The following is a 14,882-nucleotide window of genomic DNA, read 5'->3' as shown; positions in this document are numbered from 1 at the left end:
CAAACCGTTAGTTTCCTATTATAAGTTTGAGCAGAGAAACCTTGATAACTAAAAAACAAAAACGAAACCATCTCTGCAACCCTTCCTTTAAAACAAAAATCTTATTGTTTTATTTACTATTAATTCCTTATCTTTCTTACACACACACACACACACACACACATATATACACACACACACGTTCTCTGAGTTTATCTTCCATCAACATTCATTCTCCTTTCTACGGGCAATTAACAAAACTCCAACATGATCTTAATCTCGTGGGCCAGAGTAAAACTTAATAAAGCTTCCTTACTCCATAAGATCAGACTCTTTCTTTTTGTTTAAATAAAAAAAAATAAACATTTACTTTTTAAAACTTTGCATTCTATATATACCTTGCTTTTAGTCCTGACTCATCTAAATCAGCACATACAATATTTAAATGAAGTTTTAAATTTAAATTTTAACACAGTATCTCCTACGCCCAGGAACAAAAATGTGCTACAGTAAAAAATACAAATTCATACTTGAGTCAGGGTGTAAAGAATTATTTTTACAACTGCCAGATTTTCATTCTCTTTTAAAATATTACACTAACAGACTTTAACATACAATACGTCCTAGGTTTATTTTATATGCTACTGTCATGCCTTGTAAATGGCAGCAGGCTTAATACACTTTGACAAAAGAGTTTAAACTTAAATGACCCTTTTATAAGAGATTATTTGTTATTTTTATGATTAGTACTGACGTGACACTGTACGTGACAATGTAAAGCGCTATGTACACTAATGGCGCTATATGAATAAAGACATTCATACATACATTAACTATCAGAGTGACACACAAACACTTCACTCCATGACATGTATATTATTATGCCATCAAACTACAGCTAAACCCCGTTATAACGCGCCTCGCTATACCGCGATTCGGTTATAACGCGCGTTTCCCGTTTCGGTTATAACGCGGTGACAGGGGGAAGCCGGGACCGCGGGGTAAATATGCACTGATGCGGCGGCCATTTTTTTTTTTTAAATTAGCGCGACCCCGTTAGTAACGCGGTGGTCTCGGGGTGGACCCCGAGGACCGCGTTATAACGGGGTTTAGCTGTAGTTTCTATGAGCTTTCTAAGATAAAAACAAAAAACATTTAAAGAGGATGTCCCCTTCTTTTTCCATGCAGTATTAATGCATTCATTCCTAAAAAACTACTTTAACATTTTTAAATTCAAGCCATTTCTTCCTAGGTTAATAATTAACTTCCATGTCTCAGACATGCAACTCCTGTGCCTCACAGACATGCAACTCCTGTGCCTCACAGACATGCAACTCCTGTGCCTCACAGACATGCAACTCCTGTGCCTCACAAACATGCAACTCCTGTGCCTCACAGACATGCAACTCCTGTGCCTCACAGACATGCAACTCCTGTGCCTCACAGACATGCAACTCCTGTGCCTCACAGACATGCAACTCCTGTGCCTCACAAACATGCAACTCCTGTGCCTCACAAACATGCAACTCCTTTTCAGTGAGAAAAGGGAGATTAGAAAAAGGGGGGTCCACTAATGCTGCAGTTATTTTTAAAACAGAGCCTGATATGTTTCACTTTCCTTCTTATTTAATATATTCTGCATCACTAAATATTCATTTTTAAAACATTTCCCCATAATTCTCCTGTATTACACCGATCAACGTTAGCTGACCATGTACCAATATTACACCGATCAACGTTAGCTGACCATGTACCAATATTACACCGATCAACGTTAGCTGACCATGTACCAATATTACACCGATCAACGTTAGCTGACCATGTACCAATATTACACCGATCAACGTTAGCTGACCATGTACCAATAAGGTGCCCACCACTTGGTATAATATAAGTAGAATATAGAGTTAAGGACCAGTGGCCTTAAAAACAGTTACCTGCTGTTCCTTAACAATAGTTCTCTCCCCAAGTTCTAGGAGACTTATCACCTTATTAACTATTACACCTTCTGAGCCCTGAATTGGCCCTGCCATTTGGCATAAGGTGTAACCTGAGTTTATGGCAATAATATAAAAACAACAACAATACCTGATCAGTATAATATTGATAAACGCACGTGATACAGGGTGTCCCGTCACTCAGGTAGGTTGCCCATAAAGAACAAACTGTCTACAGATTACTCAGACAATTAATCTAACGGCTTTTTTTGTTAAAAAGGATAAAGCCATACCTTATTCCAAGTGTGCACGTTTGAGTAATGTAGGCAGCTGCTCCGTCTGGGTTTTCCTGCTCCCGAGGTGTTGGGTCCCTATTCAAGGATGCGCCATCTGTCAAAGCGTAGAAATAAAATCAATGAGTCAAGGGTTCAAAGTAACAGGTGAGTTTATCTGTACCAAGGCACAAGTGAGAGAAAAGAATTCCAACAAGGAACTCAGGCCTCTGAAAACATATTGCTTTGATCACATTTTTATACATTTCAAAATGAGTAATACACCCTTTAAGGGGGCTGGCTTAGAGATAAAAAATAATATGATGACAAACAAAAATACATATTGGTTGATACATAAATATGCTGCATACGCTATATTCTTATCGATAATTTACCATAATGTGGGCCTCTTAACCTTGTGACATAAGGGAGTTACTCTGTCCAGCCCTGTATGCACTGTAGCTGTCAGATAACAGATCCTACGGTCAGCAGAAATTATCTAAGGCAGGAAAAACCTTACGAAAGCTATTTCAATTTATTACATGACTCGTAGGAATTACACAAGGGTGGGTTACATCCAGAAGCGATACTCTGCAGAATCAAACATTCACAGTTCATTCACGAATGAAACAAATTGGCATAAATACAAGCAAACGCTCAAAATGGCGGTTAGGCCAAAATGGAGGTGATGATAACCACACACATTATCTCAATCTTCACACTACGTTAATATGTTGTAATGGTTTTATAGCAGTGAAGCCGCGTCCTCCTGGTATAGGAGAGGCACATTGGGGCCGCTGGGTAACATTAATACCAAACAATGATTGGATGAGGATGTAGAAGCACATTACACAATGGGACATGCCTGCATACTGCGGCCTCTTCGGGCCTTCCAGCAGCACGAGACCACGATCTCTGGGTCATGTTATTGCATTTAGTTCTGTACTTTTTCCCTTGGATGTATCTACTTATATTTTGCCAACACTGCACTTTAAATTCATCTAAACAATGCGGATGAATGGAGCTGGAAATGCTTCTTGGTAGCAGTACTATTAAAGGCTTGATTGCAAGCAGCAATGTAAATACTTTTGTATAAATTGGGGGGGCATGTCTCGGTAAACCCAGTTTTCAAATGGTTTTATGGTATGTTCATAGCCGAAGATCAGAGACCTGTTTTCAGTGATAATAGGTAATCGTTATGGGAGACCGTTCTGCTAGATGTGGACAGGTGCGCGTCTTGCCGGTTCCGCCAGAAGCCGGCACTGCCTGGATTCCTTGTAAAGTTGCGGCTCGCAAGCGCTTGTTGAGACTTCATACTTGGCAATGGAGACAGAGTATCCCCCTTCCTCTGAGTGAGAACGTGGGTTCCACCGATCATCGTCTTGTGAGAACGTGGTTCCACAGATTGTTCCGAGTGGCCTGAGTGAGAACGTGGGTTCCACCGATCATCGTCCCGTGTGGCCTGAGTGAGAACGTGGGTTCCACCGATCATCGTCCCGTGTGGCCTGAGTGAGAACGTGGGTTCCACCGATCATCGTCCCGTGTGGCCTGAGTGAGAACGTGGGTTCCACCGATCATCGTCCCGTGTGGCCTGAGTGAGAACGTGGGTTCCACCGATCATCGTCCCGTGTGGCCTGAGTGAGAACGTGGGTTCCACCGATCATCGTCCCGTGTGGCTTAGTATAAAGACGGAGTCTGAGTCATCCCACGCAAACACTAAGGTTTGATATATTAGGAGGGCTGACTTTTCGGATATGGGACATTATATGTCATGTTTTGGCTGGGGGAGCTATTTGAGGAGTGCAGAAGCAGTGGGAAACACTAAAAGATGCAGCAGCCCTTTGTATCAGACAGGTTCGTAATCATACAAGTAAATAACAAACAATATGGTCTGAAAGGAGGTGGCAGGTACAAGCAAAAAGGACAGACAGGTTTTAGGAAATATAAGCAAGCTCGGAGGGAGGAGGATTGGGAACTAGATCAGGATAGGTATGAGACCAAGCATATAATCAGATGTGCAAAGTCTCAAGCAGAAGAGGGGTTGTCCATAAAGCAGGACAACCTTTTTTATGTACACAAGTGAAAGGCGCACAACAAGAGCAGGGACAGTAAGACTAGAGAGAAGGGAATTGTCTGTCTCCCACGGTATTGCAGACCACCGTCATTATTTTAGGGAGGGGCGATAAAAACAATCAATGTGACGTGTATGATATAAACTAGGCGCCTGTGGGGGCAGATCGGGGGGGAGCAGGGGGTGTAGTTACACAGATATTAGGAAGGCATTTGACACTGTCCCACGTAGAAGACGGATAAACACGTTGAAATACTTGGGATTGGAGTCGGAGGTTTTGAGGATAAGACATTGGTTGAAGGATAGGCGACAGATTTGTGGTTAAGGGAGAATATTCCGAGGGGAAGTTAACCAGCAAAGTGCCTCAGGGATCTGTACTGGCACCTAGTGCTCTTTAATATCTTGGTGACCGTGCAAATGATTCCGAGGGGAAGTATTCCATAGTGTACTGTTCCATTCAGCATGCGGAAATATATTGGAGATTATGCCACAAAGGGCTCAGAATATGGTGGATGATCTATAGCAGAAGACTTGTCTGCAAGGTACAGAAACCTGAGCTACGAGATACCACCTTATACTGCAGGGTCTGCTGGTGCCAACGTCTCCGTTCTAGTGGTACAGGAACCTGAGCTACGAGATACCATCTTATACTGCAGGGTCTGCTGGTGCCAATGTCTCCGTTCTAGTGGTACAGGAACCTGAGCTACGAGATACCACCTTATACTGCAGGGTCTGCTGGTGCCAACGTCTCCGTTCTAGTGGTACAGGAACCTGAGCTACGAGATACCACCTTATACTGCAGGGTCTGCTGGTGCCAACGTCTCTGTTCTAGTGGTACAGGAACCTGAGCTACAGATACCACCTTATACTGCAGGGTCTGCTGGTGCCAACGTCTCCGTTCTAGTGGTACAGGAACCTAAGCTTCGAGATACCACCTTATACTGCAGGGTCTGCTGGTGCGAACGTCTCCGTTCTAGTGGTACAGGAACCTGAGCTTCGAGATACCACCTTATACTGTCGGGTCTGCTGGTGCCAACATCTCCGTTCTAGTGGTACAGGTACCTGAGCTACGAGATTCCACCTTATACTGCAGGGTCTGCTGGTGCCAATGTCTCCGTTCTAGTGGTACAGGAACCTGAGCTACGAGATACCACCTTATACTGCAGGGTCTGCTGGTGCCAACGTCTCCGTTCTAGTGGTACAGGAACCTGAGCTACGAGATACCACCTTATACTGCAGGGTCTGCTGGTGCCAATGTCTCCGTTCTAGTGGTACAGGAACCAAAGCTACGAGATACCACCTTATACTGCAGGGTCTGCTGGTGCCAACGTCTCCGTTCTAGTGGTACAGGAACCTGAGCTACGAGATACCACCTTATTCTGCAGGGTCTGCTGGTGCCAACGTCTCCGTTCTAGTGTACAGGAACCTGAGCTACAGATACCACCTTATACTGCAGGGTCTGCTGGTGCCAACGTCTCCGTTCTAGTGGTACAGGAACCTGAGCTACGAGATACCACTTTATACTGCAGGGTCTGCTGGTGCCGACGTCTCCGTTCTAGTGGTACAGGAACCTGAGCTACAGATACCACCTTATACTGCAGGGTCTGCTGGTGCCAACGTCTCCGTTCTAGTGGTACAGGAACCTGAGCTACGAGATACCACCTTATACTGCAGGGTCTGCTGGTGCCAACGTCTCCGTTCTAGTGGTACAGGAACCTGAGCTACGAGATCCCACCTTATACTGCAGGGTCTGCTGGTGCCAACGTCTCCGTTCTAGTGGTACAGGAACCTGAGCTACGAGATACCACCTTATACTGCAGGGTCTGCTGGTGCCAACGTCTCCGTTCTAGTGGTACAGGAACCTGAGCTACGAGATACCACCTTATACTGCAGGGTCTGCTGGTGCCAACGTCTCCGTTCTAGTGGTACAGGAACCTGAGCTACGAGATACCACCTTATACTGCAGGGTCTGCTGTTGCCAACGTCTCCGTTCTAGTGGTACAGGAACCTGAGCTACAGATCCCACCTTATACTGCAGGGTCTGCTGGTGCCAACGTCTCCGTTCTAGTGGTACAGGAACCTGAGCTAGTAGATACCACCTTATACTGCAGGGTCTGCTGGTGCCAACGTCTCCGTTCTAGTGGTACAGGAACCTGAACTACGAGATACCACCTTATACTGCAGGGTCTGCTGGTGCCAACGTCTCCATTCTAGTGGTACAGGAACCTGAGCTACGAGATACCACCTTATACTGCAGGGTCTGCTGGTGCCAACGTCTCCGTTCTAGTGGTACAGGAACCTGAGCTACAGATACCACCTTATACTGCAGGATCTGCTGGTGCCAACGTCTCCGTTCTAGTGTTACAGGAACCTGAGCTACAGATCCCACCTTATACTGCAGGATCTGCTGGTGCCAATGTCTCCGTTCTAGTGGTACAGGAACCTGAGCTGCGAGATACCATCTTATACTGCAGGGTCTGCTGGTGCCAACGTCTCCGTTCTAGTGGTACAGGAACCTGAGCTACAGATCCCACCTTATACTGCAGGGTCTGCTGGTGCCAACGTCTCCGTTCTAGTGGTACAGGAACCTGAGCTACAGATACCACCTTATACTGCAGGGTCTGCTGGTGCCAACGTCTCCTTTCTAGTGGTACAGGAACCTGAGCTACGAGATACCGCCTTATACTGCAGGGTCTGCTGGTGCCAACGTCTCTGTTCTAGTGGTACAGGAACCTGAGCTACGAGATACCACCTTATACTGCAGGGTCTGCTGGTGCCAACGTCTCCGTTCTAGTGGTACAGGAACCTGAGCTACGAGATACCACCTTATACTGCAGGGTCTGCTGGTGCCAACGTCTCCGTTCTAGTGGTACAGGAACCTGAGCTACGAGATACCACCTTATACTGCAGGGTCTGCTGGTGCCAACGTCTCCGTTCTAGTGGTACAGGAACCTGAGCTACGAGATACCACCTTATACTGCAGGGTCTGCTGGTGCCAACGTCTCCCGGACATTCAAATAACAATTACAAATAGAGGCTCATCACCGCTGGATACGTCTTCGTAAAGCAGTTTATTAAACATGTGGTTTTTGTACTACTTTTGTGCGCATATCTGAAAATGTATCCAATCCTGATAGTCGGCTGTGGAAGCCAGCTTACATTCTCCCTAAACTGGTGGCATGTGATCTAATGATCTGATATTTGTTTTTAACTTGAGATGTGAGCCTGAATACATTTCTGTATTGCAGTATGTGTCTCCCACACTAGTAGTACAAGTCCTGTGCTGCGTTGCACCCGGTTCTGACGACGCGCACGCGCGGCAGCGAGGCAGACGCCTAGAAATCCCACTCTTCTCTGCATGAATGCTATGGTTTACCTGCTCGGGTGTGTCCTGCATCCAGGGCCGCTTTTAGGATTTTGTCTCAATAGGCATTTACCTTATTGCATCCCTGGTCCCCTCATACAGCGTTGTGGCATCACGTGTCAATGCGTTTCCATGACAACGAGACGCCATGGCAGCACGTCGTCGTGACGCGGCAGGAGGAGGGAGGACCGTTACAGATTCCCACGTTCTCCCCCGCCCAATCTGTTTCATGGTTGTGGGGAAGAGAGCGGGGCCTCCGTAACCGCTGCATCGGCCGGCTAAGAAATGTGCCGCTGCCCTGTGCCCCGGCGTCCTTTATCTCTGTGCGGGCTTCATACTGCTGGGTGGAACAGGTGAGCATGCAGTGCAAAGTGTAAACCTGTTGGTCCCAGTTTAAACCTGTGGCTTTATGAATGGGGAATTAAAGCTGCCGGTCAGTTCCGGTCTGAGGGAGAGAAAGAGAGAGAGGCTATAACTGCTTTTACCCCTTTGCTGTGTGACAGGAGCAGGATGCTTTTGTTGACTGCAGACCATGCTGTCATACTTTAAAGGCTGTTAATCCCGTCGCATGTGGTAAAGGGCGAGACGTAACACATGGCTGGTGTAAGATGCGTTGTAGTAACTCCTAACCATGTCTCCTCAGGCTTTCCGAGACGCAGTTTAAAGTTTGCATGGAGAAGCTGAGCCTGGAGCAGAAGACACAAGACCTGCAGTCCTACTTGATGCCTCTGGAGATACAACTGAAGCACAGCACTGTGCACACAGCTGAGCGTTGTCCTCGCCTTGTCCCTAATCCCGGAGTCGCTGCCATTCATGACTATGCAGACTGGGCCCGAGCTGCATGTAGGGAGCCAGCGGAGCTGGAGAGTGAGTATAGAGCAGTGATACTGAGCCTGCGGAGCGAGTATAGAGCAGTGATACTGAGCCTGCGGAGCTGGGGAGTGAGTATAGAGCAGTGATACTGAGCCTGCGGAGCTGGGGAGTGAGTATAGAGCCGTGATACTGAGCCTGCGGAGCTGGGGAGTGAGTATAGAGCAGTGATACTGAGCCTGCAGAGCTGGGGAGTGAGTATAGAGCAGTGATACTGAGCCTGCGGAGCCGGGGAGTGAGTATAGAGCAGGGATACTGAGCCTGTGGAGCCGGGGAGTGAGTATAGAGCAGGGATACTGAGCCTGCGGAGCTGGAGAGTGAGTATAGAGCAGTGATACTGAGCCTGCGGAGCTGGGGAGTGAGTATAGAGCAGTGATACTGAGCCTGCGGAGCTGGGGAGTGAGTATAGAGCAGTGATACTGAGCCTGCGGAGCTGGGGAGTGAGTATAGAGCAGTGATACTGAGCCTGCGGAGCTGGGGAGTGAGTATAGAGCTGTGGTACTGAGCCTGCGGAGCGAGTATAGAGCAGTGATACTGAGCCTGCGGAGCCGGGGAGTGAGTATAGAGCAGTGATCTGAGCCTGCGGAGCTGGGGAGTGAGTATAGGGCAGTGATACTGAACCTGCAGAGCTGGGGAGTGAGTATAGAGCGGTGATACTGAGCCTGCGGAGTGAGTATAGAGCAGTGATACTGAACCTGCGGAGCTGGGGAGTGAGTATAGAGCAGTGATACTGAGCCTGCGGAGCTGGAGAGTGAGTATAGAGCAGGGATACTGAGCCAGCGGAGGCGGGGAGCGAGTATAGAGCAGTGATACTGAGCCTGCGGAGCTGGGGAGTGAGTATAGAGCAGTGATACTGAGCCTGCGGAGCTGTGGAGTGAGTATAGAGCCGTGATACTGAGCCTGCGGAGCTGGGGAGTGAGTATAGAGCAGTGATACTGAGCCTGCAGAGCTGGGGAGTGAGTATAGAGCAGTGATACTGAGCCTGCGGAGCCGGGGAGTGAGTATAGAGCAGGGATACTGAGCCTGTGGAGCCGGGGAGTGAGTATAGAGCAGGGATACTGAGCCTGCGGAGCTGGAGAGTGAGTATAGAGCAGTGATACTGAGCCTGCGGAGCTGGGGAGTGAGTATAGAGCAGTGATACTGAGCCTGCGGAGCTGGGGAGTGAGTATAGAGCAGTGATACTGAGCCTGCGGAGCTGGGGAGTGAGTATAGAGCAGTGATACTGAGCCTGCGGAGCTGGGGAGTGAGTATAGAGCAGTGGTACTGAGCCTGCGGAGCGAGTATAGAGCAGTGATACTGAGCCTGCGGAGCCGGGGAGTGAATATAGAGCAGTGATACTGAGCCTGCGGAGCTGGGGAGTGAGTATAGGGCAGTGATACTGAACCTGCAGAGCTGGGGAGTGAGTATAGAGCGGTGATACTGAGCCTGCGGAGTGAGTATAGAGCAGTGATACTGAACCTGCGGAGCTGGGGAGTGAGTATAGAGCAGTGATACTCAGCCTGCGGAGCTGGAGAGTGAGTATAGAGCAGGGATACTGAGCCAGCGGAGGCGGGGAGCGAGTATAGAGCAGTGATACTGAGCCTGCGGAGCTGGGGAGTTTGTATAGAGCAGTGATACTGAGCCTGCGGAGCTGGGGAGTGAGTATAGAGCAGTGATACTGAGCCTGCGGAGCTGTGGAGTGAGTATAGAGCAGGGATACTGAGCCTGCGGAGCTGGGGAGTGAGTATAGAGCAGTGATACTGAGCCTGCGGAGCTGGGGAGTGAGTATAGAGCAGTGATACTGAGGCTGCGGAGCTGGGGAGTGAGTATAGAGCAGTGATACTGAGCCTGCGGAGCCGGGGAGTGAGTATAGAGCAGTGATACTGAGCATGCGGAGCCGGGGAGTGAGTATAGAGCAGTGATACTGAGCCTGCGGAGTAGGGGAGTGAGTATAGAGCAGTGATACTGAGCCTGCGGAGCTGGGGAGTGAGTATAGAGCAGTGATACTGAGGCTGCGGAGCTGGGGAGCGAGTATAGAGCAGTGATACTGAGCCTGCGGAGCTGGGGAGCGAGTATAGAGCAGTGATACTGAGCCTGCGGAGCTGGGGAGTGAGTATAGAGCAGTGATACTGAGCCTGCGGAGCTGGGGAGTGAGTATATAGCAGTGATACTGAGCCTGCGGAGTAGGGTAGTGAGTATAGAGCAGTGATACGGAGCCTGCGGAGCCGGGGAGTGAGTATAGATCAGTGATACTGAGCCTGCGGAGCTGGGGAGTGAGTATAGAGCAGTGATACTGAGGCTGCGGAGCTGGGGAGTGAGTATAGAGCAGTGATACTGAGCCTGCGGTGCTGGGGAGTGAGTATAGAGCAGTGATACTGAGCCTGCGGAGCTGGGGAGTGAGTATAGAGCAGTGATACTGAGCCTGCGGAGCTGGGGAGTGAGTATAGAGCAGTGATACTGAGGCTGGGGAACGAGTATAGAGCAGTGGTACTGAGCCTGCGGAGCTGGGGAGCGAGTATAGAGCAGTGATACTGAGCCTGCGGAGCTGGGGAGTGAGTATAGAGCAGTGATACTGAGCCTGCGGTGCTGGGGATTGAGTATAGAGCAGTGATACTGAGCCTGCGGAGCTGGGGAGTGAGTATAGAGCAGTGATACTGAGCCTGCAGAGCTGGGGAGTGAGTATAGAGCAGTGATACTGAGCCCGTGGAGCTGGGGAGTGAGTATAGAGCAGTGGTACTGAGCCTGCGGAGCTGTGGAGTGAGTATAGAGCAGGGATACTGAGCCTGCGGAGCTGGGGAGTGAGTATAGAGCAGTGATACTGAGCCTGCGGAGCTGGGGAGTGAGTATAGAGCAGTGATACTGAGGCTGCGGAGCCGGGGAGTGAGTATAGAGCAGTGATACTGAGCCTGCGGAGCTGGGGAGTGAGTATAGAGCAGTGATATTGAGCCTGCGGAGCTGGGGAGTGAGTATAGAGCAGTGATACTGAGCCTGCGGAGCTGGGGAGTTAGTATAGAGCAGTGATACTGAGGCAGCGAAGCTGGGGAGTGAGTATAGAGCAGTGATACTAAGCCTGCGGAGCTGGGGAGTGAGTATAGAGCAGTGATACTGAGCCTGCGGAGCTGGGGAGTGAGTATAGAGCAGTGATAATGAGGCTGCGGAGCTGGGGAGTGAGTATAGAGCAGTGATACTGAGCCTGCGGAGCGAGTATAGAGCAGTGATACTGAGCCTGCGGAGCTGGGGAGTTAGTATAGAGCAGGGATACTGAGCCTGCGGAGCCGGGGAGTGAGTATAGAGCAGTGATGCTGAGCCTGGGGAGCTGGGGAGTGAGTATAGAGCAGTGATACTGAGCCTGCGGAGCTAGGGGAGTGAGTATAGAGCAGTGATGCTGAGCCTGCGGAGCTGGGGAGTGAGTATAGAGCAGTGATACTGAGCCTGCGGAGCCGGGGAGTGAGTATAGAGCAGTGATACTGAGCCTGCGGAGCTGGGGAGTGAGTATATAGCAGTGATACTGAGCCTGCGGAGCTGGGGAGTGAGTATAGAGCAGTGGTACTGAGCCTGCGGAGCGAGTATAGAGCAGTGGTACTGAGCCTGCGGAGCTGGGGAGTGAGTATAGAGCAGTGGTCTGAGCCTGCGGAGCCGGGGAGTGAGTATAGAGCAGTGATACTGAGCCCGTGGAGCTGGGGAGTGAGTATAGAGCAGTGATACTGAGCCTGCGGAGCTGGGGAGTGAGTATAGAGCAGTGATACTGAGCCTGCGGAGCTGGGGAGTGAGTATAGAGCAGTGATACTGAGCCTGCGGAGCTGGGGAGTGAGTATAGAGCAGTGATACTGAGGCTGCGGAGCTGGGGAGTGAGTATAGAGCAGTGATACTGAGCCTGCGGAGCTGGGGAGTGAGTATAGAGCAGTGATACTGAGCCTGCGGAGCTGGGGAGTGAGTATAGAGCAGTGATACTGAGGCTGCGGAGCCGGGGAGTGAGTATAGAGCAGTGATACTGAGCCTGCGGAGCTGGGGAGTGAGTATAGAGCAGTGATAATGAGGCTGCGGAGCTGGGGAGTGAGTATAGAGCAGTGATACTGAGCCTGCGGAGCGAGTATAGAGCAGTGATACTGAGCCTGCGGAGCTGGGGAGTTAGTATAGAGCAGGGATACTGAGCCTGCGGAGCCGGGGAGTGAGTATAGAGCAGTGATACTGAGCCTGGGGAGCTGGGGAGTGAGTATAGAGCAGTGATACTGAGCCTGCGGAGCTAGGGGAGTGAGTATAGAGCAGTGATACTGAGCCTGCGGAGCTGGGCAGTGAATATAGAGCAGTGATGCTGAGCCTGCGGAGCTGGGCAGTGAGTATAGAGCAGTGATGCTGAGCCTGCGGAGCTGGGGAGTGAGTATAGAGCAGTGATACTGAGCCTGCGGAGCTGGGGAGTGAGTATAGAGCAGTGGAACTGAGCCTGCGGAGCTGGGGAGTGAGTATAGAGCAGTGGTACTGAGCCTGCGGAGCTGGGGAGTGAGTATAGAGCAGTGGTCTGAGCCTGCGGAGCCGGGGAGTGAGTATAGAGCAGTGATACTGAGCCTGCGGAGCTGGGGAGTGAGTATAGAGCAGTGATACTGAGCCTGCGGAGCTGGGGAGTGAGTATAGAGCAGTGATACTGAGCCTGCGGAGCTGGGGAGTGAGTATAGAGCAGTGATACTGAGCCTGCGGAGCTGGGGAGTGAGTATAGAGCAGTGGTACTGAGGATGCGGAGCTGGGGAGTGAGTATAGAGCAGGGATACTGAGCCTGCGGAGCCGGGGAGTGAGTATAGAGCAGTGATCTGAGCCTGCGGAGCTGGGGGAGTGAGTATAGGGCAGTGATACTGAACCTGCAGAGCTGGGGAGTGAGTATAGAGCGGTGATACTGAGCCTGCGGAGTGAGTATAGAGCAGTGATACTGAACCTGCGGAGCTGGGGAGTGAGTATAGAGCAGTGATACTGAGCCTGCGGAGCTGGGGAGTGAGTATAGAGCAGGGATACTGAGCCAGCGGAGGCGGGGAGCGAGTATAGAGCAGTGATACTGAGCCTGCGGAGCTGGGGAGTTTGTATAGAGCAGTGATACTGAGCCTGCGGAGCTGGGGAGTGAGTATAGAGCAGTGATACTGAGCCTGCGGAGCTGTGGAGTGAGTATAGAGCAGGGATACTGAGCCTGCGGAGCTGGGGAGTGAGTATAGAGCAGTGATACTGAGGCTGCGGAGTGAGTATAGAGCAGTGATACTGAGCCTGCGGAGCCGGGGAGTGAGTATAGAGCAGTGATACTGAGCATGCGGAGCCGGGGAGTGAGTATATAGCAGTGATACTGAGCCTGCGGAGTAGGGGAGTGAGTATAGAGCAGTGATACGGAGCCTGCGGAGTGAGTATAGAGCAGGGATACTGAGCCTGCGGAGCCGGGGAGTGAGTATAGAGCGGTGATACTGAGCCTGCGGAGCTGGGGAGTGAGTATAGAGCAGTGATACTGAGCCTGCGGAGCCGGGGAGTGAGTATAGATCAGTGATACTGAGCCTGCGGAGCTGGGGAGTGAGTATAGAGCAGTGATACTGAGGCTGCGGAGCTGGGGAGTGAGTATAGAGCAGTGATACTGAGCCTGCGGTGCTGGGGAGTGAGTATAGAGCAGTGATACTGAGCCTGCGGAGCTGGGGAGTGAGTATAGAGCAGTGATACTGAGCCTGCGGAGCTGGGGAGTGAGTATAGAGCAGTGATACTGAGCCTGCGGAGCTGGGGAGTGAGTATAGAGCAGTGATACTGAGCCCGTGGAGCTGGGGAGTGAGTATAGAGCAGGGATACTGAGCCTGTGGAGCCGGGGAGTGAGTATAGAGCAGTGATACTGAGCCTGCGGAGCTGGGGAGTGAGTATAGAGCAGTGATACTGAGCCTGCGGAGCTGGGGAGTGAGTATAGAGCAGTGATACTGAGGCTGCGGAGCCGGGGAGTGAGTATAGAGCAGTGATACTGAGCCTGCGGAGCTGGGGAGTGAGTATAGAGCAGTGATATTGAGCCTGCGGAGCTGGGGAGTGAGTATAGAGCAGTGATACTGAGCCTGCGGAGCTGGGGAGTTAGTATAGAGCAGGGATACTGAGCCTTCGGAGCCGGGGAGTGAGTATAGAGCAGTGATACTGAGCCAGCGGAGCTGGGGAGTGAGTATAGAGCAGTGATACTGAGGCAGCGAAGCTGGGGAGTGAGTATAGAGCAGTGATACTGAGCCTGCGGAGCTGGGGAGTGAGTATAGAGCAGTGATACTAAGCCTGCGGAGCTGGGGAGTGAGTATAGAGCAGTGATACTGAGCCTGCGGAGCCGGGGAGTGAGTATAGAGCAGTGATACTGAGCCTGCGGAGCTGGGGAGTGAGTATAGAGCAGTGATAATGAGGCTGCGGAGCTGGGGAGTGAGTATAGA

The 14,882-nt window shown here is 50.6% G+C and overlaps 1 protein-coding gene across 7 annotated transcripts in view; it reads left to right on the top strand.

The window, feature by feature from the left end:
- The window catches only part of NUP98 (nucleoporin 98 and 96 precursor), a 114,159-nt gene that overhangs the window by 76,936 nt on the left and 22,341 nt on the right, over window positions 1-14,882 (top strand). For all 7 annotated transcript variants that reach the window (XM_075580567.1, XM_075580566.1, XM_075580565.1 and 4 more), the window contains one exon: window positions 8,267-8,490. In XM_075580567.1, the coding sequence (XP_075436682.1) occupies window positions 8,267-8,490 (224 nt within the window). The remainder of the gene's footprint in view (window positions 1-8,266; window positions 8,491-14,882) is intronic.

The sequence above is a fragment of the Ascaphus truei genome, assembly GCF_040206685.1.
Source record: "Ascaphus truei isolate aAscTru1 chromosome 3 unlocalized genomic scaffold, aAscTru1.hap1 SUPER_3_unloc_2, whole genome shotgun sequence".
Lineage (NCBI taxonomy): Eukaryota > Metazoa > Chordata > Amphibia > Anura > Ascaphidae > Ascaphus > Ascaphus truei.
This window is presented reverse-complemented; position numbering and strand designations above follow the sequence as displayed.